The sequence below is a fragment of the Desmodus rotundus genome, chromosome 5 (genome assembly GCF_022682495.2).
Source record: "Desmodus rotundus isolate HL8 chromosome 5, HLdesRot8A.1, whole genome shotgun sequence".
NCBI lineage: Eukaryota > Metazoa > Chordata > Mammalia > Chiroptera > Phyllostomidae > Desmodus > Desmodus rotundus.
In genome coordinates, this window is record NC_071391.1 from 105926428 (window position 1) to 105952493 (window position 26066).

The 26066-nt window shown below is 36.1% G+C and overlaps 1 protein-coding gene and 2 pseudogenes across 3 annotated transcripts in view; 1 reads left to right on the top strand and 2 right to left on the bottom strand.

Annotated features, from left to right (window-relative positions):
* The window catches only part of CHMP3 (charged multivesicular body protein 3), a 54441-nt gene that overhangs the window by 8098 nt on the left and 20277 nt on the right, over positions 1-26066 (top strand). For 2 of the 3 annotated variants that reach the window (XM_024558621.4, XM_045193771.3), the window contains 2 exons: positions 8061-8121; positions 17720-17899. In XM_024558621.4, the coding sequence (XP_024414389.1) occupies positions 8061-8121; positions 17720-17899 (241 nt within the window). The remainder of the gene's footprint in view (positions 1-8060; positions 8122-17719; positions 17900-26066) is intronic. The other variant, XM_045193772.3, reaches the window with a different exon arrangement.
* Positions 570-1389, bottom strand: LOC112303125 (zinc finger CCHC-type and RNA-binding motif-containing protein 1 pseudogene; annotated as a pseudogene).
* Positions 6727-7186, bottom strand: LOC112303129 (small ribosomal subunit protein uS9-like; annotated as a pseudogene).

A 26066-nucleotide genomic window follows, 5' to 3' on the forward strand; every position in this document is an offset into this window, starting at 1 on the left:
CCTGTATACCACTGGTGCCTTTCAATATGCAATCCCAGTGCTGGAGCTCAGAGGAGTGTTAGTGGTGAGTCCACGTGTGAGTTCTTTAAGAGGAACTGCTTGGGACTGTGGAAGTTTCTTCCACCAACTCAATCCCCACTGGTTTTTTGCAGCCAGAAGTTGTGGGGACTTATTTTCCTGGCACCGGAACCCTGGGCTTGGGGGCCTGGTGTTGGGCTTGGACTCCTTGCTCCAGAGATGCTCCTTCTAAATTTTTATCTACCACATGTGGGTGAGGTACCAGCCGGTTCTGCGTCTGTGCCCCTCCTACCAGTTTGCATGGATGTGGTTTCTTTCTGTAGTTGTGAGACTTTCATTCAACTTGATTTCTTATTGTTCTGAGTGATGGTTCTATATTTTAGTTGTATTTGTGGTAAGAGGCAAGCCGTGTCTGCCTACACCACCATTTGACCAGAAGTCGCTAAGTGTTTTTATGATCAAATTCTAAAAGTAATCTTTAGTCCAAAGTAAACTTGGTACTCCAAGATTTTTTTTTTAATTGTATTGATATTTACACAGTAAATGTAATTTTAATCACTGAGTTATTTCCCACCACTGAAAGGTGTGCTTTTCTTTATCCTTGGGCGTCTTGAATCATCTGGTGTTGACGGACTCCCTGAACTGGGTTTCCATTTTTTTGTTCCTCACTCTTGGCTTACTAGAAAGCTGTGGCCTGACTGGGGCTGTCAGGAGCAGTATCTTCCCCCTTCATCTCCATTTTCTTCTACTTCTTCAACTTCTAGTCAGGAATTTTCTCTCTTTTTTTTTTTTTCTTTGTTCTTTGGAGGTTCATGTTCTTCAAGAGTATTTTTTAGGACAGGCATAATTTAAGTGTCTTCCCACATTCTTAACACGTAGATTTATCAAAAATAGTTTTGTCTTCAGATGAACTCTGCTGTTCCTCAATTGTTAATAGCAATGCTTGCTATTATCACTCTACCAAATAAATATTTGTTGTGTGTTGCCCTGGTACAGTTTTATGCAGTCTTTATCCAAAAATAAAATAAATGCAATGCCTTTACTCTTCCTGGTATTTTTATGTTTCACTACAGAAACCTTTACAACTTTGCCATACTTGAAAAATATCTGGTATAAGACATTGTTGGTCAGGGAAAAGGGCAAGTTGGATGTATACGCTGCGGTTTTACTTGGGGCCAGTCCATCACTCATTTCTTCAGATGGGGCTGACCAAGAGATCAGAAAAGCTGGAGCCCTCGGCCCAGCTGGGACTCAGCCCTGGCTCTTCCTTGCCCCTGCAGTAGCTTCGGCATCACAAGTGCTGGAAGGGGTCAAGCACTGTAGATAAGAAGGTAGCAGCAACAGTGCCTCTTCCCGGCGCTGCTGGTAATTTTTAACGTACCTTTTGAGGAACTCACAGTAGTTTCACCATTTTGTAGTCCCACCAGCAATGTACAAGTAAGTGTTCAGTTATGAAACGTAATCATAATTTGGGTTCACCATTTAACCATTTTGAAGTTTTGAGTGTTTGTCTAACAGAGAAAATGACAGTGGCATGTAAAACAATTTTTTAAAAAATATTGTCAGTGAATGTTTTTAATATTACAAAATAGAATTTTAAAATATTTCTTCCAAAAAAGATGACTTAAAGCAGTTTATGAACTTGGTGTTTTCATAATTCTTTAAAAATTTTTATTAAAAATATTTCTTGAAATAGGTTATATTTGTACATATTGTAAAATTCAAAAAGCAGCAAAGTGTATCCTAATTAGAGTAAAAAGTAAATCTCCATTTTCACACCTGTGAATTATTTAATTTCCATCCTTGAAAGTAGTCTCATTTCTTGTGTATTGTCCCATTGATAGTCTATAATACATGAACATATAAATATCTTTGCCTCTCCCTTATTCCACCTCCTTCTCTTCCTCCCCTTCTCTTCTCCTTCCCTCTTTTCTTTCTCATCTTCCTCGTTTTCTGTAGTTTTCTCCCTTTAACATACGTAATGTCATTCGGTACATGTTTATTGCCTTGCTACTTTCACTTATATTTTGAGAATTAATTCCAATGGTAGTCCTTATTGTATTGCCTTTTTCTCTTTAGTTAGAACATATTAGACCATTTATGGAAATTTCCTAATATGTTTAATAGTCCACTATTGATATACATTTCAGTAATTCCTAGTTTTGCTACTGCAAACAGTGCAATGCTGCATTTTTACAAAAGTCATTTCTCCTTTGTCATCTGTTGTCTTAGATTGAATACTCACCCTTAAGAAATGTAAACAGTTAAATACTATAATGATTAATTTTAAAACAACCATCTCTTAATGAATTTTGTTTCAAGCTTCTAGATTCATTTAATCTCATAACCTCAAAAGTAGCTATAATCATAAATAGACGTAATAAGGTAGTTTCTTATTTCTTTGAATTAGACTTTTCTCAATACTGGTAAACATGTAGAACCAAATATGGAAGGAAATACATTGGATGCTGAGGTTGACATAACACTATAGCAACTAATTTAAACTTCCATCTTTCATGAGAACAGATAGATTTTATTCTCATTTATTAATATTAATAAAAGTTTTAATCCAAACCTACATGATAAATGTGTATTATCATAATACTTCTTGTGTCTGAGGAGTACCATGTTGAAGGATTTTGTTATTAAATATGCTTAAATGCACTGGTTCATTCTGCTTCATAATAAGGTTTAAATTTGAATTGTGAAACTTATCCTAGGCATTGTTCCTGGAATTTTAGTAATTGCTACAGTTTTGTACTCCTCATAAGTGTGTTGCTTCCAATAGATTGGCTATTCTCAGCAATTGAAAGTAGAAATAACGTGAGGCAATCAATATTTTTCCATGAAAATAAAAATCTAAATTAAACTTATATTTAGCTGTATGAGAAACAGGATTAGGAGTTACTCACCGCCTTATAATTCACTGCTTTATATATATAATAGGTGATATATACTTTTTTATAATCCTGAATTAAAATAGCTTTACCCATCAGAGTTCCTAGTTCAAACAAAAAGTATTTAACTAAATCCATTTTTGTGCCCTATCCCTTAGTTTGTAATGAAGGATATTTTCTTTTGTTTAGTACCTTACTGGCTTCTGTTTTTACTCAACATAAAATGCCACAGCCCCTCCCCACCTGGATAGTGGATAGTCCTATGTTGTCCCCTTGCAGATTTCTTCAGATCTCTGCTCAAAAGTCACTTTAGCAGTTGAGCTTTCTTTTATCATTCAATGTAGAATAGCAGTCTTGCCCCAACTGCTCTCCTACTATTTTCCTTGCTTTATTTTTCTCCCTAACACTCATTTTTTGACATATTATATGTTTATTTGCTTTTCTTTTTTTTTTCATTAGAATCTAAGTTCTTAAGGTAGAGTCTTTCATCCCCTGCTATATTACTAGCATATTTAACAGTGTTTGGCGTATAGCAGGTGCTCAGTAAATGTGTGAATGAATGTATGAGCCTTGGATTTCCTTTCCTGCCATTTCTAAAAGTTCTAGTTGATTATAACATTGTCTTTAAATTTCTTCATATGTCACCCAAAAGAATTTTGAGTACTTACATATCATCTTATACAGTTGAAAATCAATATTTTATATTTTTATCATAAGTTTAAATACTGGTATAGGATGTAATTTTTGACTTACAGTAAATATTGTTGTGTTTAAATAAAATTGTTGTGTCAATCTTTTAAAAGTATTGCAGCAATTCAATTCCCATCAATATTTATTTAAAATATGCACAGGTTCTTATTTATAGTTGGGTATTTTTCATTATTCTTTTTTCCTTCAAAGGTGGATTTCCATGGATTTCTTCTAATGTAATACTTTTATGCTTGAAATAATTTAGTAATCATCCTATTATTCTTGAAATAAAAATATGTACATGTCTTTTATTGTAAAAACACTCAGAAAACTAGGAATAGAAGGGAACTTTCTTAACATGATAAAGGGCATTTGTGAAAAACTCCAACTCACATTATACTAAATTGTGAAAGACTAAAAACTTTTCTGTAAGATTAGGAACAAGAAAGAGATACCTGGTTTTGTCACTACTATTCAACATTGTACTAGAAGTCCTAGCCAGAGCAGTTGGGCAAGACAAAGAAATAGAAGGCATCCACTTTGAAAAGGAAGAAGTAAAACTATGTATTTGAAGATGACATGATTCCATATACAGAAAATTCCAAAGACTTCTCAAGCACACAAAAACCTAGTTATGCCCTAACCTGTGGCTCAGTTGGTTGGGCATCGTCCCACAAAGCAAAAGGTTGCCAGTTTAGTTCCCAGTTCCCCAGATGGAGCATGTACAAGAGGCAACTGATCAATGTTTCTCACATCACTGTTTCTTTCCCTCTCTTTATCCTTCCTTCCTCTCTCTCAATAAATACTTAAAATCTTTTAAAATTTTTAAAAATTAAAAAAAACCCAAAACAACCTATTGTAAGTGAATTAAGTGAAGTTGCAGGGTTTCATGATAAACATAAAAAAATCAATTTTTTTTTACACTAGCAATGACAAGTTTAAAAAAAAATAAGGAATAAATTTAACCAAGGAAACAAAACATTTGTACACTGAAAACTAAAACATAGCTGAAAGAAATTTCAAGTTTATAGATTGCAAGACTTAGTATTGTTAAGATAGAAATAAAACCATGATCTTTAGATTCAGTGCCATGGTTATCAAGACTCCAAATGCTTTTCTTGCAGAAATAGGAAAATTTGATCCTCAAATTTATATGAAATACAATAAACTCCAAATAGCCAAAATAGCACTGAAAATGAAAAACAAATTTGGAGAACTCCCAGTCATATAGGCCCATAGAGTAGAATTGAGAGTCCAGACCCATACGTACATGGCTGTTTGATTTTTTACAAAGGAGCAAGACCATCCAATGAGGGTAGGATAATCTCTTCAATGAATGGTGTTGGGACAAGTGGATATCCACATGCAAAGGAATGAAGCTGGATTACTACCTCACCCTATGTACAAAAATTAACTCAGAATGAATCAAAGACATGAACTAAAAGTCTTTGACATAAAAGCATAAACTCTTAGAAAAAAAGATAGGGCTAAGTCTTCATTACCTCCTGTCTGACAATGGATTCTTAGATGTGACACCAAAAGCACAAGCCGGAGAATTAAAAACAGACAAATTAGAATTCATCATATTTAAACGATTTTGTACATCGGATGGCATTATCAAGAAAGTGAAAAGATGACTTAGAGAATAGGAAAAATATTTGCAAATTATATATCTGGTAAGATTCTAACATGAGAATATGTAAAGAGCTTACACAACTCAACGGCAAAAAGACAACTGAACTTAAAACTATAGAAGATATGAATAGACATTTCTTCAAAGGAGATGTACAAATAGTCAACAAGCAAATGAAAAGATATTCAGCTTCACTGGTCATTAAGTGAATGAAAATTAAACCACAACCTGCTTAACAGGTCCAGCAGATAGACCATAATAAAAAAAAATAATGGAAGATAACAAGCGTTGGCAAGGATGTGGGGAAAAAAGAACCCTTGTACATTGCTGGTGGGACTAGAAGTTGGTGCAGTCTGTCCCTCTGAAAGCCAGTTTTGGAGTTCCTCAAAAAGATAAACAATTACCATATGACCCAGAAATTTCACTCATTGGTATACTTGTATATCCAAAAGAATTGAAAATAGGTACTCAGGTACTTGTACACAAATGTTCATAGTGGCATTGTTCTCAGTATTGAAAAGATGGAAACCACCCAAATGTCTATCAACAGATGAATGGATAAACAAGTTATGGCATATAAACAAGTTACGGTATATACATACTTCGCCACAAAAAGGACAAGTATTGATACATGTTACAACATTGATGAGCCTCGAAAGTAAAATTATATTAAGTGATAGAAGCCAGACAAAAGGCCACATATGGTACAATTTCTTTTATATGAAATACTCAAAATAAGAAGATCAAAAGAAAGAGAAAGTCACTTAGTGGTTGCAAGGGAATGGGGCAAATGGGACATAGATTATTTAAAGGTCATAGTGTGTTGTTCTCACATGTTGAAAAAGTTTCGAGACTAGGGTGAGTTGGTGATTGCAGAACATTGTGAAGACCCTAAATGCTGCTGAATTGTACTCTTTAATGACTAATTGTGTTACATAAAGTTTCACTTAAAAATGTATATACACTGACCTGGCCAGTGTGGCTCAGTTGATTGGAACATCATCCTATAACCAATTGCGGGTTTGGTTCCTGGTCAGGGCACATACCTAGGTTGCGGATTTGATCCTCAGTCTGGGTGTGTACAGTCCCCAATCCAGGTGCATACAGGAGGCAACCAATGGATTGAAGTTTCTCTCTCTCTCTAAAAGCAATGAAAAAATGTCCTCAGGAGAGGATTTTTAAAAAATAAATTAAAAAATTTATATATACCTAACATTAAAATTTTTAAAAATTTGTATAACCAAACAGCTTTAAGTGCTTTAATATTTCTTCTGGGTGGAGTTATACTTGTTGCATAATAAATGTTTACAGGTTTTGTTAAATAATGATGAATTAAATGATTAAAGGTCAAATTTATTGGAAATACATCTTCTCTTAATGGTATGGATTTTTTATGCCATTTAGTTCATGTATCCATGAATGAAAGCTAAGGGGTTCAACCTCAATTTTATTCCTGTTTTATTTTATTATTATTTTTAACCTTAAATCTCATGACCTTTCATTCTCATGATGGGCTTTTTGGTAGGAGGATTTCTGGTAGTGATCATGGGCACCAGAGTCTCCACATTTTTGGGTTTGCAGCCAAGGAGGTTAGATACCAAGATGGTCTGGTCATACTGGATGAGAATGTCTTCGATCTCCTTTTTGGAAGCCTATCCACATATTTTTGGCAATAGGACACCAGGGCTTTGAAGGTGGGCTGGCAGATTGCATAAATATGGGCCATGTGACAAACTGCACTTCTCATGGACACAAAGCCAGCTAATCATTCCTTGCCCAGAAGCAGAATAGGTTCCTGTAGCTGGTATTGCAGTGTGTGGTTGGGTCATGTCCAGGGAGCACCCCTTCATCTAATGAGGCAGTTGCCCCGTTTGCAGTGCGCCACGGCTCTGGCAGTTTTCTCGTGTCCTAAGGCCTGCACCGACTGCAGAGGAGCCTTGGATAGCATGGCTGCGGGTGTACACGAGATACTCGCACGGTGAGGCACTGCAGCCAGAAAAAAGTCCTAGTTTATGTTTTCTTAGACTCAGGCTGAGAAACATTGTTAATATAAATAAGTCAACTGTAATGGACTGTCAGTGACATAATTTTGTTATGTCATTGTCACTCATTTCTCTGAATTTCTGTGTCATATGCCAAAAAGCATGTAGTGAGTTAATGTAAAATTTAATTTTAATGATTTATCAGTTGATTCTCACATTTTCTTTAAATTTTTTGAAACTGAAGAATTGGAAAACACTTTATACTTGCATAAGAGTTGGATGACTATTAGTCAGTCATTCGCTAGTTTCTCTACTATACCAGTATTTCCAGTTGTCCTTATATTTATTGCTTTAGGGATTTTGCCTCTCAGGAAGATATATCAAGGTAATAAGAGCCAAAGATAGAGGAATATCTTTCTTTTGTGCAATGAAAAAGCACTGTTGAAAGGAGAAGGAAAAGGTGAACTCTCATGACAGAGAGTTTTTGAAACAATTATCTGTAAGAGTTAGAAAATCTTCCAATACCCTTAAAACCTGTCTATACCCATGTAACTCTTGAAATACCTTTCTGTACCTGCAGGGTACTAAACTCTCTCTGAGATCTTGTATAAAATGCTTTTTACTGCCTGCTTTCAGATAAGAATCTTTGAATAACTTGGGACCTCTAGGTACTGTGATTAAATAGATGAAAGAATGGAATTTGCCCTAAAGCTCTTTTTTGAAAATGGCCTTATTTATTTTGTGCCTGGAATAAATGTAGAAGTAATATAAAGTTCTTTAAAATTTGGTGAATTAGGAAGTTGGCTTCCCTTATAATTCCTTTTCTAAAATCTTTCCCAGGTCAATGAGTGGTCATTGAAGATAAGAAAGGAAATGAGAGTTGTTGACAGGCAAATAAGAGGTAAATTATCATTTTATGTTTCCTGTTCTTCACTCTCTTGGTGTATTTTGCATTAGTTCATAAAAATAAACTGCTTCTACATATTGTAAGACATAGTTGATTCTTATATTATTTATAACTGTCCTAATTATTTTGCTCTCTAATCACTATAAGAAAAACTGAACTCTAATGAACTCAAGGAAACTTTATATTTTGTTAGAACTAAATATTTCTCTGGCCTGGAATTCAGCTGTTCAAGGTAGAAGAGCCATGTTCATTCATTTGTGATTTTCTAGAACCCAGGTTAGCGTTGGAAACGAAGTAGGTGCTCACATTCTGTGGTAGACAGAATAATGGCCTCCCAAAGATGTCCACATCCTAATCCCCAGAACCTGTGAATATGTTACCTTACATGGCAAAAGGGGCTGTGCAGATGTAATTAAATTGAAGATCTTAATGTGGGGAGATAATTCCTGGGTTATCTGTCTGGGTCCAGTGTAATCACAAAGGTCCTTATAAGAGGGAGGCAATATATTGAGGAAAAGTGAGTGAAAAGGAGATATGACCACAGTACCAGATATTGGAATAATGTGCTCTGAACATGGAGGCAGAGGGCCATGCACCAAAGAACGCACTGGTCCTCTAGAAGCTAGAAAAGACAGGGAAGTGTCTTCTTCCCTGAAGCCTCCAGAAGAAACACAGTCCTTCCAACACATTGATTTTAGACTCTGACCACCAGAATTATAAAAGAATAAATATGTTGTTTTAAGCTATTAAAAATGAAGAACTAAAGAAACCTCTTCCTACTTACAAAGAAATGATTTTATGGAATTCAAATTAAATAAACTGTACGTAAGTAAGGTATGCAATTAATTCTGTTTTCACTACCCTATCTACTTTAGCCTAGCTGTAAATTAAGAACAAAATATATTTGTAAGTAAAGTTCATTGTTATAGATTACCACTTAAAGTTAAGGTGACTTGGCCCTGGCCAAGTAGCTCAATTGGTTAGAATGTTGTCCCAATATGCAAGGTTTCAGGTTTGATCCCTGGTCAGGACACATACAAGAACCAATCAGTGAATGCATAAATAAGTGGAACAACAAATCAATCTGTCTCTCTCAAATCAATTAAAAAATTAAGGTGAGTTGCAAAGAGATAATGTTTAAAACTTTTATGATTTTTGCCACTTTCATCCTTGGTGAAAAATTAATACTGTGAAGAAATCCCAATATCACTTCCTTAAAAAAAAGAATTGGAGAGGGGAATTCCATTCCCAGCCATGATGGAGTAAGGGTTTCAGACTTGCACTCCCATTGTAAATAAAGAAAGAACCGGACAGTCTATGAAACATCTGTTTGCATACATTGAACAACTGGCAGTGCAGAATTTTGAACACTGAGAGTAGGGAAACAAAGGGAGAGAGTGCTAATGTGTTCTTGATCGTCTACCTGGAGAAACTTTCTGGATCATACATAGTACATGGAAGGGGATTCCAAGCAGAACATGGCGATCTCATTGAGTTGAGGAAACAGATCAGGGATCAGGGAGGCTGCTGTGGCTGGAATTTGGGGGGCAGAGTATCAGAGAGAAGGGCATTGCCCAGAGAAAAAGCTCCAGATATCTACATGGGGTCCCATTGAGTCTTTAGCTGAATACTAAGCTGTGCATACTTAGAATGAGATTTCAGGGGGTTGGACAAAAAACAATTACTGAGGACAGAAGAACTACTAGGAAGCTATAAGCTGAACAATTCCCAGTGCTAACAGTTGAAAGATGGTAGAGTTCTGATCCTACATAGTTATGAGACTTTATTGAACATCAGGGACATTCAGAAGAGACCCCAGAAGGGTCAAGCCTTAATATTAAGGCTAAAGTAGCCCTAGATTAAAGGCCACCGTAAGGCCACACCAACAGAGCTCAGAATCAGGTCTTGAAAGTTGATCTGCAGGCAGTTTAACTGCCTTCCAAAATAAAGCTGAATGCTCTTTCAAAGAACAAAGAATTCAGACATTCAAGAATTAATGGAGAAGCAGAAAAGTGGACGCAAAATCAGAAAAATTAGGAAATTTAAATAGACCCAGAAAAGAAACAGGTGATTGAAAACAGACAAGATTTCAGACAGCTATTATAAATATTTTGAGGAACTCAAAGGAAAATATGAACATAATAAAGAGATAAAAAGAAGAAACAGAAGAGAGCAAAATGGAACTTCTAAATATGAAAGGTATGAAATAAGGTAAAATAAAATAAAAACTTTGCTGAATAGGCTTAGCAAGCAGAATTAGACACTATAGAAAACAAGATCAGTGAAATTGAAGATAGCAAAACTATAGACAGAAAAAAAGTTCTAAAAACTGAACAGAGCATCAGTGACCTATAGAACAATATCAAATGGTCCAGCATGTAATTTGAGTCTCAGGACAAGAATCAGGAAAGGATCAGATAAAATGATAGCTAATAAAAACTGCAAAACCACAGATAAAAGGAATTCTTCAAAAAGATCAACACAAAACCCCATACCAAGACATATCACAATCAAATTATTGAAAGTTAATAAAGATGTAAAACAGTCTGAGGAAAAAGACATTAAATAAGAAAACAATAAGAATAATTAAGATTTCTTATCAGAAACAATACATCTTTAATAGGATAAAATAAAAACCCCACATGATTCTAGAATTTTATATCCAATGAAAATAGCGTTCAAAGGTGAAGGTAAAGATATTTTCATACACAGCCAAGAGAATTTGCCGCCAGCAGATCTAAAGTACAAGAAATTTTAAAGAAAGTTGTAAGCTGAAGGAAAATTATACCAGATACAAATTTGGGTTTACCCAGAGAAATGAAGCATGCTGGAAATAGTAAGTATATAAGTACATATAAATAATTTTTTTCTCTTTTTAAAATTTCTTAAAAATTATTGACTGTTTAAGGTAGAAATAATAATATGGGGTTTATAACATGTGAAGAAGTAAACTTTATGACAATAATAGCACAAACAGTTAATTAGTGTTATTTTAGAAACTTTCTGAGTTCAGTTAGTGTCTCAAGAGCCTTGTTTTATTCCTGCTCGTTGTATATCTTCTCACATCTGTACCTCACTTACCTTGTTAAAGGATCTTCAAACCCTTTCTCTTTATGGTATTTCCTATTATTTCTCATATATAGCAGTTTATTAGTTAACTAACTCTAAAATGGTATCAGAGAAAGATTATGGGTTTTAGAGTTTTAATACTACCAGGTTTAAACCCTGTCTTTGCTATCAATCAGTCACCTATCCATATTAAAATTCTTTAAATCTCATAGTATTGTTGTGACAATTAAATCTACAAATGTGTGTAAAGTGTTTAGGACAATGCCTGTCATATGGTAGAGAGTTTAATACATTGATGCTGACACACAAAAAAGTACTTTAGACAAAATAGAGATATTTTGAGATAATGTGATGGCTTTAAATGTTACTCACATATGAGTATTTATCATAGAAACACTTTTAACCTCTTTCAGTTGGGTTTTTAAAAAATTTTGTTTATTGATGTTAGAGGAGAAAGGATAGAGGGGTGGGGGGAGAGAGAAAATCTATTTGTTTTTCCACTTATTTATGTATTGAACCCACAACCTGGGCATATTGAGATGATACTCTAACCAACTGAGCTACCTGGCCAGGGCCGTTTAGATTTATATTAGCAGTCACAGTGACTGGATTTACATGTATATACACTTGTACAAAAACAAGTACCTGCAATACTGTGATCTTAGAAGTCAGGATATTGGTTACTCTTGTTGGGAGCGTGGCAAGTTAAGGGGGAAATAAAGAGAGATTATGGCATGTTGATAATGTTCTCTTAATCTGGCTCCTAGTTACATGGGTGTGTTTAATTTGTGAAAATTGATATAGCTTTACAGTTTTATGTACTTTTTTGTAAGTATAATATACTTACAAAAAAATTTAAAGAGAAAAACAATAGTAACTTCAGTAAAGCAAAGTATAACTACAGGTCCTTCTCATATCGTGGAGGACTCATGGTAGCTTTCAGTCAAATGGAACATATTCAAAGCACTCATGATAGTTGATATTGGAGTAAATTTAGCTCATTTTGCCCGTCTCAAAGGAACATAGTTAGCTTGCTTCTCCCCTCCCCATAACTATAATACACATATTGATGCAGAGAAGTATAAATAAGACAGTTAAAATCACTCTGAAAACATACCATCCAGAAAGAACATTTTGGTGATCATCCTTCAAGATATATTTCGTCTATAGTTGTAGTTAAATTACACACAAACACTTATTTATAAATGGATTAAAACATTGTTACTGCTTTATTTCTTATAGTAAAATATATATAACATAAAGTTGACTCTTTTAACCATTTTCATGGTATACAGTTCAGTAACATTAACTCTCTTCACATTGCTGTGTAACCATCATCCCTATTCATCTCCAGAACTAATCCTTCATTCCATACTGAAACTCTGTACCATTAAACAGTAACTCTTCATTTCTCCCTCTCCCCCTTTCCCTGGTAATCACTGTTCTACTTTCTGTCTCTGTGTATAATTTGACAGTTCTAGGGACCTTGTATTAGTGGAACCAAACAATATTTTTTTCTTTGCATCTCTGTTATTTTACTTGCCATAATGCTTTTAAGATTCAACCATGTTATACCATATATCAGAATTTCCTTTTTAAGGCTGAATAATATTCTAGTGTATGTATAAACCTCATTTTGTTTACTCTTATATCATTGGACATTTGGTTGTTTTACCTTTGGTCTGTTGTGATTAGGCTGTTATGAACATGAGTGTACAAAATCTGTTTGAGTACCTGTTTTAAATTCTTTTGTCTGTATACCCAGAAGTGTAACTTATGGGTCAAATGGTAATTCTGTATTTAAATTTTGAGGAACCACCATAGTGTTTTCCACAGGACTACATTATTTCACATTTTTAACATCAAGGACTAAGATGCAAAGCAACCACATATAAAGGAGAATATAGAAAGATCACTGTGCATGCCCAGGGAAGGATGCTGACTCTGAAAAGACCTGAGAAGTCTTTAAGTTTACACCTTAAGCTGATTTTCAGCAGAGACACCATACAACAATAAAAATAAAAATGAAAAAAACCAGCAAATCCTGGGGAAGTGGGAGAATCTGATTTCCAGAGTTATCATATGATGTTTCAAATGTCCATTTTCAACAACCACAAAAGAACCACAAGCCATACAAAGAAATAGAAAGTATTGCCCATTCAACAGAAAATACATCAACAGAAAATGTTCCTGAGAAAGACCGGATGACAGATTTACTAAAAAAAAAGACTTTAAACAACAATCTTAAAGGTGTGTAAAGTAAGATATGGAGGCTGTCAAGGAAATGATGTATGAACAAAATGGGAATATCAATAAGGACATAGAAAAGAACAATTGAAATGAAAAATTTGATAGAGTTGTTTAAAAACAGATTTGAGCAGTCAGAAGAATATAAACTTGAAAAATAGTGCAATTGAAACAATCAACTCCAACGAACAGAAGGAAAAAAAGTTGAAGTAAACAGAGCCAAAGGGACCTGTGGGACACCATTGAACACCCAAGCATACATATTGTGGGAGTTCCAGAAGGAAAATAGAAAGGGGCAGGGAGATTATTTTAAGAAATAATGACAAACATTTCCCAGATTTTATAAAAGATACTAATATAATCATCCAAGAAGCTCCACACACTCCCAAGTAGGATAAATTCAGAGACCCATGTCAATGCACATTCTAATCAAACTGTAGAAAGACAAAGAGAATATTTAAAGCAGCAAGAAACAACTTGTCACGTACAAGGGATCCTTCATAAGGTTTTTAGCAGATTTCTCATCAGAAATGTTGAGGACTAGAAGGCACTGGGTTGATATATTCAAATACAGAAAGAAGTCTTATCAACCAACAGTCCTGTCTCCAGCAAAATGAGAGACGAATTCATTCCCACGTGAACAAAAGGCTGAGGGAGCTTGTTACTACTAGACCTCCCTGGCAGGAAATGCTAAAGGATATCTTTTATGTTGAAGTGAAAGGACAATGTATCTGCTAAGGGTAAATACATGGGCAATTATAAAAACTAATATTGTTGTAAGTTTGGTTTGTAACTCCATTTTTTAATTTTCTACATGATTTAGGAGACTTGTACATTAAAAATTATGAGTCTTATCTTTTTGAACACAGTGCATTAAAGGTATACTTTTATGACATGAATAACTGAATGGGCCTGAGGACAGAGTTCTATAGAAGTAAACTTTTTATATGCTGTATGCTCATATAAATTCAAATTAGGGTTATACCTTTAGGATATTAAGTGTAATCCTCATGGTAACCACAAAGAAAATAGCTGTAGATTATACACAAAAGCACATGAGAAGGAACTTGAACAGTTTCACTATAAAAAAGAAGCAAGTAAACACAAAAGAGGACATTAATACAGGAAATTTAAGCCAAAAACATACAAAGGTCTACAGAAAAAAAAAATGATAAAATGGCAGAAGTAAGTCCCTCCTTATCAGTAATGACATTAAATGTGAATGAATTAAACTGTGCGATTAAAAGAGCTTGGCAGAATGGATTTTTTTTAAAAAGACCCTATTGTTATGCCATCTAGAAGAGACTCACTTTATTTTTTTCTAATTTATTTTATTTATTTATTTGTATTTGTAAATCCTCATCCAAGGATATGCTTATTGATTTTAAGGGTATGGGGAGAAACATCAATGTAAGAGAGAAACATTGATTGCTTGCCTTCCATATACACCCCAACCAGGGATTGAATCTGCAGCCTAGGTATGTGCCCTGACCAGAGATTGAACCCACAATCTTTTGGTACACAGGAGGACACTCCCACCAACCAAGCCACCAGGTCAGGGCTAGAAGAGACTCACTTTAGATCCAAAGATACAAATAAGTTGAAAGTGGAAGGACAGGAAAAAAAGTAATCCATGGAAATAGTAACCAAAAGAGTGGAGGCTGCTATACTAATACAAGGCAAATCGTTAAATCAAAAAAGATTACAGGAGTCAAAGAAGGACATTATATGTTAATAACATGTAATACAATGTAATAACAATTATATGCATGTATTCATCTAATAACAAATCATCAAAATATATGAAGCAAAAATTGACAGAATTAAAGGGAAAAGTAGTTCTACCATAATAGTTGGAGACTTTAATAACCCAATCTCAAAAGCAGATAATAACAACCAGACAGAAAGTAAATAAGGAAATAGAGGACTTAACAATACAATAAATCAACTAGGTCTAGTAGACATAAAGAGAATTTCTACCCTCAGACCCCGAAATACACATTCTTCTCAAGTGCATATGGGACATTTTCCTGGATAAACCAAAATGTTAGGCCACAAATCAAGTCTCAAGCATTTTTAAACAATAGATATCATATAAGGGGTCTTCTCTGACCATACAATGGTGGATTAGAAGTCAGTAATGGAACACTGGAAATTTCACAAGTATGTAGATATTAAACAGTGTTACACAACAAAAAATCACAAGGGAAATTAGAACTTACTTAGAAGTGAATGAAACCCACAACACAATATCCCAATTAAAATTTATGGGATGCAGCAAAAGCAGTGCTCAGAGTGAAATTATAGCTGTAGCTGTAAAAAACACATCGAAAAAGAAGATGTCAAATCAACAACCTAAACTTTACAACTTACAGATTAGAAAAAGAAGAGCGAACTAACTCAACCTAAAGCTAGCAGTAGAAAGGAAATAATGGAGATTAGAGCAGAAATAAACAAAATAGAAAATAGAAGAACAATTAGAGGAAAGTCAAAAGTGAATTCTTCAAAATGATCAACAAAAAATTGATGAACCTTTAGCTAGATTAAGACTCAAATTCCTAACATCAAATGAAAAGGGGAGCATTACTAATGATTCTACAGAAATAAAAAATACTATAAGAGAGTACAGTAAACAGCTGTAATGCACACCAGCAAACTGGATAACCTAGATGAAATAAATTCCTAGAAACACAAAATCTATGAAGGCTGAAACATGAAGGAAAAAAACTAAATAGATCAGTCATCAAAAATCTGACAAAGAAAAGCTCTAGACCTGATGTATTCACTGGTGATTTCTGCCAAACATTTAAAGAACTAGCAGCAATTCTTCTCAAACTTTTACCAAAATAAAAACAACAAAAAACTGAAGAGGAGGGGCTATTGGAGTAGAATGGATGCATTTTGCATGTAAGAAGGACATAAATTTGGGAAGGCCAGAGATAGAATGATATGGACTGAATGTGTGTGTTTCTCCTAAATTGTATATGTTGAAGCCCTAACCCCAATGTGTTAGTAGTATTTGGAGGTGAGATCTTTAGGAGGTAATTAGGTCATATGGGTATAGCCCTCATTAATGGGATTATTTCCCTGATAAGAAGAGACACAACAGATGATTTCTGTCTGACCATGTGAGGATCCAGCAAGAGGCCTTCCATTTACAAACCAAGAAGTTGGTTTTCATCAGGAACCAAATTGGTTTTGGGCACCTTGACCTTAGACTTCCCAGCCTCCAGAACTATGAGAAATAAATTTATGTTGCTTAAGCCACCCAGTCCATGGTGAAGTAAGCATATACACGAAAGATTTGAAATCAAGGTCTCAAAAAGATATTTATATACTCAAGTTCATAACAGCATTGCTCACATTAACTAAGGTGCTCACTTTGGCAGCACATATACACAGTAGCTAAGTATTGGAAATAACCCAGCTGTCCAATGATAGATGAATGGATAAACAAAATTTGGTATATACATGCAGTGGAATATTATTTAGCCTTAAGAAGGAAACTGATGCATGCTGCAATGTGGATGAACATTGAGGGCATTATACTAAATGAAATAAGCCAGCCACATACAAAAAAATAAATAAATGTATGATTCTACTCATATAAGGTATCTAGAATAGTCAAATTCATAATGACAGAAAGTAGAATAGTAGTTGCCATGGTCTGGTAGAAGGAGGGAATGGGGAGTTACTGTTAAATGGGTTTGAGTTTCAGTTTAAAACTGGAGGTGGATGGTGGTGATGTGATGGGTCACAAAAGTACTAATATACTAGATACCACTGAACTGTGTACTTAAAATGGTTAAGGTGGTATAAAAATAATCTTGACTATCCATAAAGCACATAATATAGACGTATCTTAACACTAGTTGATGCTGTTATGATACTTTTAATATATTCAGGTATTCCTTAAATTGCAGATTTTTATAAGATTTAGTGACGACAGAGATTATGCTCCCACAATTGTGGCAGTACTACTTACTGATTATTAGAGCAAGCTCTGGAATGTATTTGCAGAGTTAGAGTTCCTTAGTACCAATACAAACATTAGGCAGGGTTTGCCAAAGCAGCTTTGAAATTTTGTTTTAGTGTAATAAGATATATTTTTATTCTTAATGTTTTACCTGTAAATAACAAAAATTGTGGATATCCTCCTACCTGTTTTCCTATTTAACAGACATATTTAGATCACAATAAGAACAGATTTGAGTACCAGTACATGTTCCTGATTTGCCCTTAATTTTTTGATGTTTTGTGTTGTGCTTTAAATTAGATATTCAAAGAGAAGAAGAAAAAGTGAAACGGTCTGTGAAAGATGCTGCCAAGAAGGGTCAGAAAGACGTCTGTGTGGTTCTGGCCAAGGAGATGATCAGGTCAAGGAAGGCTGTAAGCAAGCTCTATGCGTCCAAAGCTCACATGAACTCTGTGCTCATGGGCATGAAGAACCAGCTGGGTAAGACGGCCATTACCTTACAGCCACCTAATTAATGCTGATGCTCTTGCTATTACCAGTACTGGCTTCCATGAATAGGAAGAACACTCTCGGCTTTGATTTTTATCTTTTTACCATCTTACTTTGGGTATTATACAAAATGCAAAATATTACTAATTATTTTATTGTTACTTATTTACTTTTGCCAGTGTTATTGAAGTAATGACAAAATCTACACATAAAACTGCTTGGTTTAAAAGTTAGAATGTATTTCCTCATTTGAACAGTTACAGAGTGACTTGAGAGTTGAGTCATAGGTTAAATTTTATACCCAGTTGGTTTCTGTTCTTTCTTAATTTCTTTTAAATGAAGGAGTCTTAATTCAGAATTACAGTTGCTGAGAATGGCAGCAAGTGACTGCCAGAAATTTAGGCTGAATATACACTCAGAAATTATGGAGAAATTTTTCACTAAAGAGTATTTTCAACTCTGTCAGATACTACATTCAGTTAGAAGACTAAATGTTTCAATTTAAAAGCTGGTACCAAATTAGTACCTAATCCATTATTTGGTTGCATTTGGTTGTGAAGGTATTGCTTTATGTTCAATTTTAATTTAACACTGGGATATGGTTTTTAGACATGCATAATAATTAATATATTATCAGTTTCTTTCTCCAGATACTGAAGAAAATAATCATGGGTTAGGAAAGAGTAAAAATATGACAAACTGTATCCCATCTTCTTAACTTAAAAAAAACTATTATTTCAGCCCTAGAGTAATGTATTTAGGCTCTTTAAATACTAGATATATCACTTAGCTATAAGCCTTTTCAACAAGCCAAGTATTCAGTACTGTAAAGAAATAGTTTAATCTTATCTGTTATTTTGAAAGCTTAAGTAAATACTTTGACCTTTTACAGCCAGCTTTGAAAGTTTTTTGTTTGTCCTCTATTATTTTAATTCTCTCTTTTTTGTGCAACATACTGAAAAGATGCATGTTCAGTTGACCATGTTCAGTTGAAAAGATGCATGAGCAACTTATTTTTAAATTTTTCACTATTTTCTTTACTGAGTCAACATCAGAAATCATTGCTTATTCTGCCTTTTTTCCCTACCTGAATAAGTCACTGTATGCACAGTCTCTTTTTGCCTCCAATTGCAGAGATAAAAGTACACCAGATAATACAGTAGATGCTTATGTACCTATCACCCAGAAACAATACAACTTGATATTTTATTATATTTACCTCAGTTTTTATATTATAAAAGAAATAAAACATTATTACTAAACTTGAAGCTCCTTTAATATGTTTTCCCAGTTCCATCCCCTTCTCTCTCAGTCCCCAGAGGAAACCAATATCATGAATCTTAAAATTTGTGTAAATGGTATTATATTATGCATACTGTTCTGTGCCTTTTTCTCATTCATCATTGTATTTTTGAAATACACTCATAATGATAAATATATATTTTAACTAGTGGATGGTATTCTATCACATGGATGTATCATTTTATTTTTCTTTCCCCTTGATGGACATTTAGGCTATTTTCAGTTTTTGCTATTTCTGACAGTGCTGCTCTGACTGTCTGTTCACTCTTGCACATGTGTAATGGTTTCTTCAGGATAGTTACATACCCAGAAGTGGAATAGCTGGACTTAGGATTGTATTCTAAAATTGTAAAATGGCTCTCCAGAGAGGTTTTATTAATTTATATTTCCACCAGCAGCAGATGAGAGTTCTTTTTTCCTATCTTTTTTTAAAAGTATTTTATGTATTTATTTTTAGAGAGAGGGGAAGGGAAGGTGAAAGAGAGGAAGAGAAACACCAATGTGTGGTTGCTTCTCACACATCCCCTACTGGGGACCTGGCCCACAACCCAGGCATGTGCCCTGACTGGGAATCAAAACTACAACCCTTTGGTCTGCAGGCCAGCACTCCATCCACTAAGCCACACCAGCCAGGGCCCTTATCTTTTGATATCATCAGATTTCTTAAGTTTTGAGAAGTGAAGTCTTATTTAACATTTCTTTGAGAGCTGCTGAACTTGATTACTCTGTTCTGTTCACCTTTTCTTCCTCTGTACTGATTCCAAAAAACCTTTTCAAGCAATTGTAGCTCACAAGTAATCATTAATTTACATGAAAAAAACTTTTCTCCCATAACACGTACTTTCAGTAAACATAACAAAAGCTCTCTATGTACTGCACGTAAGTCAAAAACCTGTTATCCTTTAAATATATCTTTGTAACAATATATAATGTTTCAAATATATATTGTTTTGTGGCTTTATCACAACTGAAAAGTAAAATATCTACCCTTTGATCTTTAAATGTTAGGAAAGAAGGGGAAGGGCCTAGCTAAAGAATAAGTATAGAACTTCCGACCAAGATGGAGGCCTAGGTAGACACACTGTGCCTCCTCGCACAACCAAAAGAAAGACAACAACAAATTTAAAAACAAAAAACAACCAGAACTAACAGAAAATCAAACTGTATGGAAATCCAACAACAAAGGAGTTAAAGAATAAACATTCATCCAGACTGGTAGGAGGGGAAGAGAGAGAGGCAGCTGGACAGAGAGGACTCGTGGCAGGCGGTGGCTGGAGGACTGGGGCTGGCAGGGCAGCAGCTGACAGAGTGGGTGGTCCCACATCCATGTGCAGATAAACATGGGAGAAACAACTCTGGAGCAGGCAGACCATGCAACCCAGGGTTCCAGTGCAGGGAAATAAAGCCTCAAACCTCTGACTGAAAACACCTCTGGTGGTTGAGGTGGCAGCAGAGAAACTCCCAGCCTCACAGGAGAGTTCATTGCACAGGAGAGTTCATTGGAGAGACCCACAGGGTCCTAGAATGTACATAAGCCCACCCACTTGGGAACCAGCACCAGAGGGGCCAAATTTGCTTGTGGGTAGCTGGGGAAGTGATGAAAACCAGCAGAGAGCGGAGCAAGCTGCATTGTTCCCTCCTGAACCCCTCCCCCACAGATAGCGTCACAACACCATGACATGGGTTGCCCTGCTCTGGTGAACATCCAAGGCTCCGCTACTTACTATGTAACAGGCACGCTGAGACAACAACAACAAAAAAAATGGCCCAAATGAAAGAAGAGATCAAAGCTCCAGAAATAATACAACTAAGCCACGAAGAGATAGCCAACCTATCAGATGCACAGTTCAAAAAACTAGTAATCAGGATACTCACAGAATTGGTTGAATATGGTTTCAAATTAGATGAAAAAATGAAGGCTATGCTAAGAGAAATAAAGGAAAATGTACAGGGAACCAATAGTGATGCGAAGGAAACTGGGACTCAAATCAACGGTGTGGACCAAAAGGAAGAAAGAAACATCCAACCAGAAAAGAATGAAGAAACAAGAACTTGGAAAAATGAGGAGAGGTTTAGGAACCTCCAGGACATTTTTAAACATTCTAACATCCAAATCATAGGAGTGCCAGAAGGAGAATAGGAAGAGCAAAAAATTGAAAACTTATTTGAACAGATAATGAAGGAGAACTTCCCTAATCTGGCAAATAGATTTCCAGGAAGTCCAGGAAGCTCAGAGAGTGCCAAAGAAGTTGGACCCAAAGAGGAACGCGCCAAGGCACATCATAATTAAATTAACCAAGATGAAGAATAAAGAGATAATCTTAAAAGCAGCAAGAGAAAAGGAGACAGTTACCTACAAAGGAGTTCCCATAAGACTGTCAGGTGATTTCTCAAAATTAACCTTGCAGGCAAGAAGGGGTTGGAAAGAAGTATTCCAAGTCATGAAAGGCAAGGACATACATCCAAGATTACTCTATCCCGCAAAACTTTCATTTAGAATGGAAGGGCAGATAAAGTGCTCCCCAGATAATGTCAAGTTAAAGGAGTTCATCATCACCAAGCCCTTATTATATGAAATGGTAAAGGGATTTATCTAAGAAAAAGAAGATAAAAAATATGAACAGTAAAAATGACAGCAAACTCACAGTTATTAACAATCAAACCTAAAACAGAAACAAACAGCAAACAACTAGAACAGGAACAGAATCACAGAAATGGAGATCACATGAAGGCTTATCAACAGGGGAGTGGGAGGGGGAGAGTGGAGGGAAAGGTACAGAGAATAAGTAGCATAAATGGTAGGTAGAAAATAGGTAACAGGAGGTTAACAATAGTAGAGGAAATGTAGAAGCCAAAGAACTTACATATATGACCCATGGACATGAACTAAAGCAGGGGGGTACACAGGGCAGAGGGGAATAAAGGGGGAGAATGGGACAACTGTAATAGCATAATCAATAAAATATATATTTTTTAAAAAGAACAAGTATAAATGATCCATGGACATGGACAACAGGGTGAGGATTGACTGTGGAAGGTGGAAGGGAAGGATGGGGGAGGGCAGAGCAATGGGGGAAAATTGGGACAACTGTAATAGAACAACAGTAAAAAAAAAAGTGTGGTAAGGCTCTCTGTTCCAGATCCTCTGCTCTTTTCTTACTTCATATGCATCCCTAATTACTCCCTGTATTTTCCTCTGGGAAGCCAAGGCAGCATATAGTTTCAGTAAATGTTCCACATGGATTTCTAAAAGACAAGGGTTCTAGACCTTCTGTTCTTTGGTCTTTCATTGGATTTGATAGCTTCCCTATTTTCTGTTTTGGAGACTCATAATAGTACCTTCCTCACAGGGTAGTTGTGAGGCTCAATTCAGTGCCTGTTACATGGTAATTGCTATATACTGTAGATTCTAAATATTATTATTGTCATCATCAATTTAGCCTTTGTTGTCTGCTTTCTGAGAAATTTCCTCAACTCTATATGCATTTGTTCTCTTGAATTCTTTATTTTGGCTATCTTAATTTTTATTTCCAGGAAAGAGTTCTCTGATAGTTCCTTTAGAAAAAGTCCTATTCTTATTTCATGTATGCAGTATTGTCCTTAGTGATAGTCTTTTTTTGAAATTTTTTTGTTCCTTACATTGGTTCTCAGAGCTCCATCTCCCCACCATCTCCTTCTTCTCTACCTCTCTTTTCTTTTTTAAGAACGAAAGAGAAAGGAAGGGAAGAGAGGAGGGTGAATGTGGGAGGCTGGATTAAGTGTAGGCTTCATAAGAACCTTCTACAGTCTCCTCAGCAAATAGACTAAACTATAAAGAGCAAAATGCAAATACAGTTAATAAATACATTTCTTTTAGCGCCTATTATGTGCCATATACATTGCTGGGCACTGGAGATAAAATAGAGAACATTACAGGCATAGTTGTTGCCCTCTAGGTATGGAGTAAAAAGCAAATAATTGGGTAAAGTTCATAAAAATTAAAAAGAATCAAATAAATGTATATTTATAATTGTGAGTTGTGATAAACACTAGGAGGCTGTAAAAGGGAAATGCAGTCAAAGATGGCTCCTTATAGGCAAGGGTGACATCTGAAGGCGGATGAGCAATTAAGTTCATGTGTTAAGTTCATGGGGATATTCCAAGCAGAGCGCCAGCATGTGTAATGGTCATGGGGCCATAAAGAACAGTGCACTCCAAACACTGAAGGAAGAAGGTCTGGGAGGTTGGGTACACCAGCTCTCAGGGTGATGGCTGGTGCGGATGAGCAGGGGAGTGAAGAAGACAGATTTTACAACTGTTAAAAGCAAGGGTTCTTAGAAACAAATACAAATTGAGATGTGCTGTGGAGATGGTGCAGATAAAATGCAGTGGGAGTTCAGAGGAAAAGTATTTGGGGGAGAACCAGGGAGGTGCCTGAGTAGAGGAACTAGGGTGCACAAAAGCTCAGGTGAATATTTCAAGCTGTGTTCAGCCAGCAGCACTTGATTCAGTTTGACATAAGTGCATTAGGGGAGCAGCGGGAGGTGAAGCCGGAAAGGTAATTTGAAGTCAGTTTTGAGAGTTAAGCTAAGGAATTGTAACTACATTTCATAGGCATTGGAGAGCCTTGGCACATGGTAAGCACAGACTGCAGGTGCAGGGGTGGACTGATGCAGCAAGATGGGGGGCAGTGGGGCCTGGGAGGTAATGGGTAGAGCCTGAATAGGTCGATCTAATGGGATGGAGTGGAAGATAGGACAAGAAAAAGAACTGTTCTTGGATGCAGAGTAACTGGGACTTGGTGAAAGGTATAAACAAGCTTGAGATGCTCCAAACCCTGGAACATGGAAAGACTACAGAGCCATTAAAGACTCTGGAAACCTAGGGAGAGGAGCAGACCTAAGAGAGAAAGGAGATTCTGTTTGGAGCTGTTCAGATTCACCAAAAGAGGATCACCTGGCTTCCCCAGCACCAAAGACTGGTGGGGAGAGCCCCCAGGGAGGGTTGTTGTACAAGCAACATAGTACAGTGTTGCTTGTTGGAAAGTTAAATACAGCAGAGAAAGTAACTCAGGATAGACCCTGGCCACAGGCTAGAGGGAGGAGTCTACATTTATGAAGTAAGAAAAGAGAAAACTAGAAATAGTGTAATGAGAGTTACTGAGAGGTCTTGCTTTGGATGTGCCTTATCCTACTCTCCACCCCTCACTTGTTGGTGCTTTGAAAAGCCACCATTTAATGCAGTCATTCCTTTTCTTTAAGATGTACCTCTATTAAAATGCAGGTGTCTCTGGGAGGGGTAGTATGTTAAGCCTTGTCAGCTATTAATACATTATCATGATTAGATGCTTTCTAGGTGATAGCTTTCTGACAGCAGCTTCTCACAGAATAAAACAGATGATGAGTATGTTTTGATTGAGGGGAGAAAGTTAAAAGAAAGGTTCAAAGGTGGGACAGGAAATAAAATTAGCATATGATCCTGCAATTGCAGTTCTGGGTATATACTCAAAAGAATTGAAAGCAAGGATTCAAATAATTTTGGACCCATGTTCCCTAGTAGCATTATTCAAAATGGGCAAAAGGTAAAGCAACCCCAGTGTCCACTGAAGGATGGATGGATAAACAAACTGTGGTACATACACACACTGGAATGTTACTTTGCCAAAAAGGAAGGAAAATCTACAAATGGATGAACCTTGAAGGCATTATACTAAGCGAAATACACCTGTCACAAAAGGACAAATACTGTATGATTCCACTCCTGTGAGGTACCTAAAACAGTCAGATTCATAAAGACAGAAAGTAGAATGGTGGCATCAGGAGTTGGGAGGAGGAGGGGGGAAAAGTCAAGAGTTAATGGTACAGAATTCCAGTTTGGGAAGTTAGAGAAAAGTTCTGGAGATAGATAGTGATGCACAACAATGTGAGTGTACTTAGTGCCACTGAACTGTACATTTAAAACTGGTTAAAACATTAAATTTTGTTATACATGTTTTCCCACAATTAAAAAAAAAATAAGTGGGGCAGACGTGGGTGCTCAGCCATGGTGGGGTCCTGGTGACAGAGACAGAATAGGAGCTCTAAGCCCTGGAGCGGTGGTGGCAGTGCCTAGGGGGACAAGAAAGGCAGTCAGGGAGGGCCAGGCTAGGGCAGTCCCTCTCCCTAGGTACCTTGTTGTGGTTTCCTTTTTTGGCTTTGTTTATTTCATTTTGTGCTTTGATTGGAATACTGGAAAGTCAGTTTACAAAGTGTATATCTTTGAGTTGAAATATCACATTTGTGAAATTTAAACTAATTTGTTGAATGAAAACATTTTTAATAATATTTTAGTATTTTTAACTTAAAAGTTACATAGGCGTACTGTAATTTTCATTCTGGTTGCAGTTTTTCTCTTCCAGCTTAGATCAGTGATTCCCAGTCAGTGGCAGTTTTGCCCTTTAGGGGACATTTGGCAGATTTGGAGACATTTTTGGTTGTCAGAACTGGGGAAGGGGGACTGTAGTTATCAGCATCTGGTGGGGAGAAGCCAGGGATGCTGCTAAACATCCTGGAATATATAAAACAGCCACCTACTATAGGGAACCATTCCACACATGGGAAATGTAGCCCAGCTCCCAGTTGGAAAAGCCAGTGGGTGTGAGGTCCAGCACACAGGACCCACGCCCACGGATAGGTTCTCCCTTGGGGAATCAGGCCTGCATTGTACCTAGGCCGCTATGAGACTTGCTTTTGCTAAATTGTACCTAGGCCGCTATGAGACTTGCTTTTGCTAAAACTCCCTCACCCTGGATTGAGGCAGCAAGTGTTTACTGAGCATCTTTAACTTCCTAAGGTCTGTGCTGAACCACCCAAGTATGGAGTGTAACCAGTTCAACCAC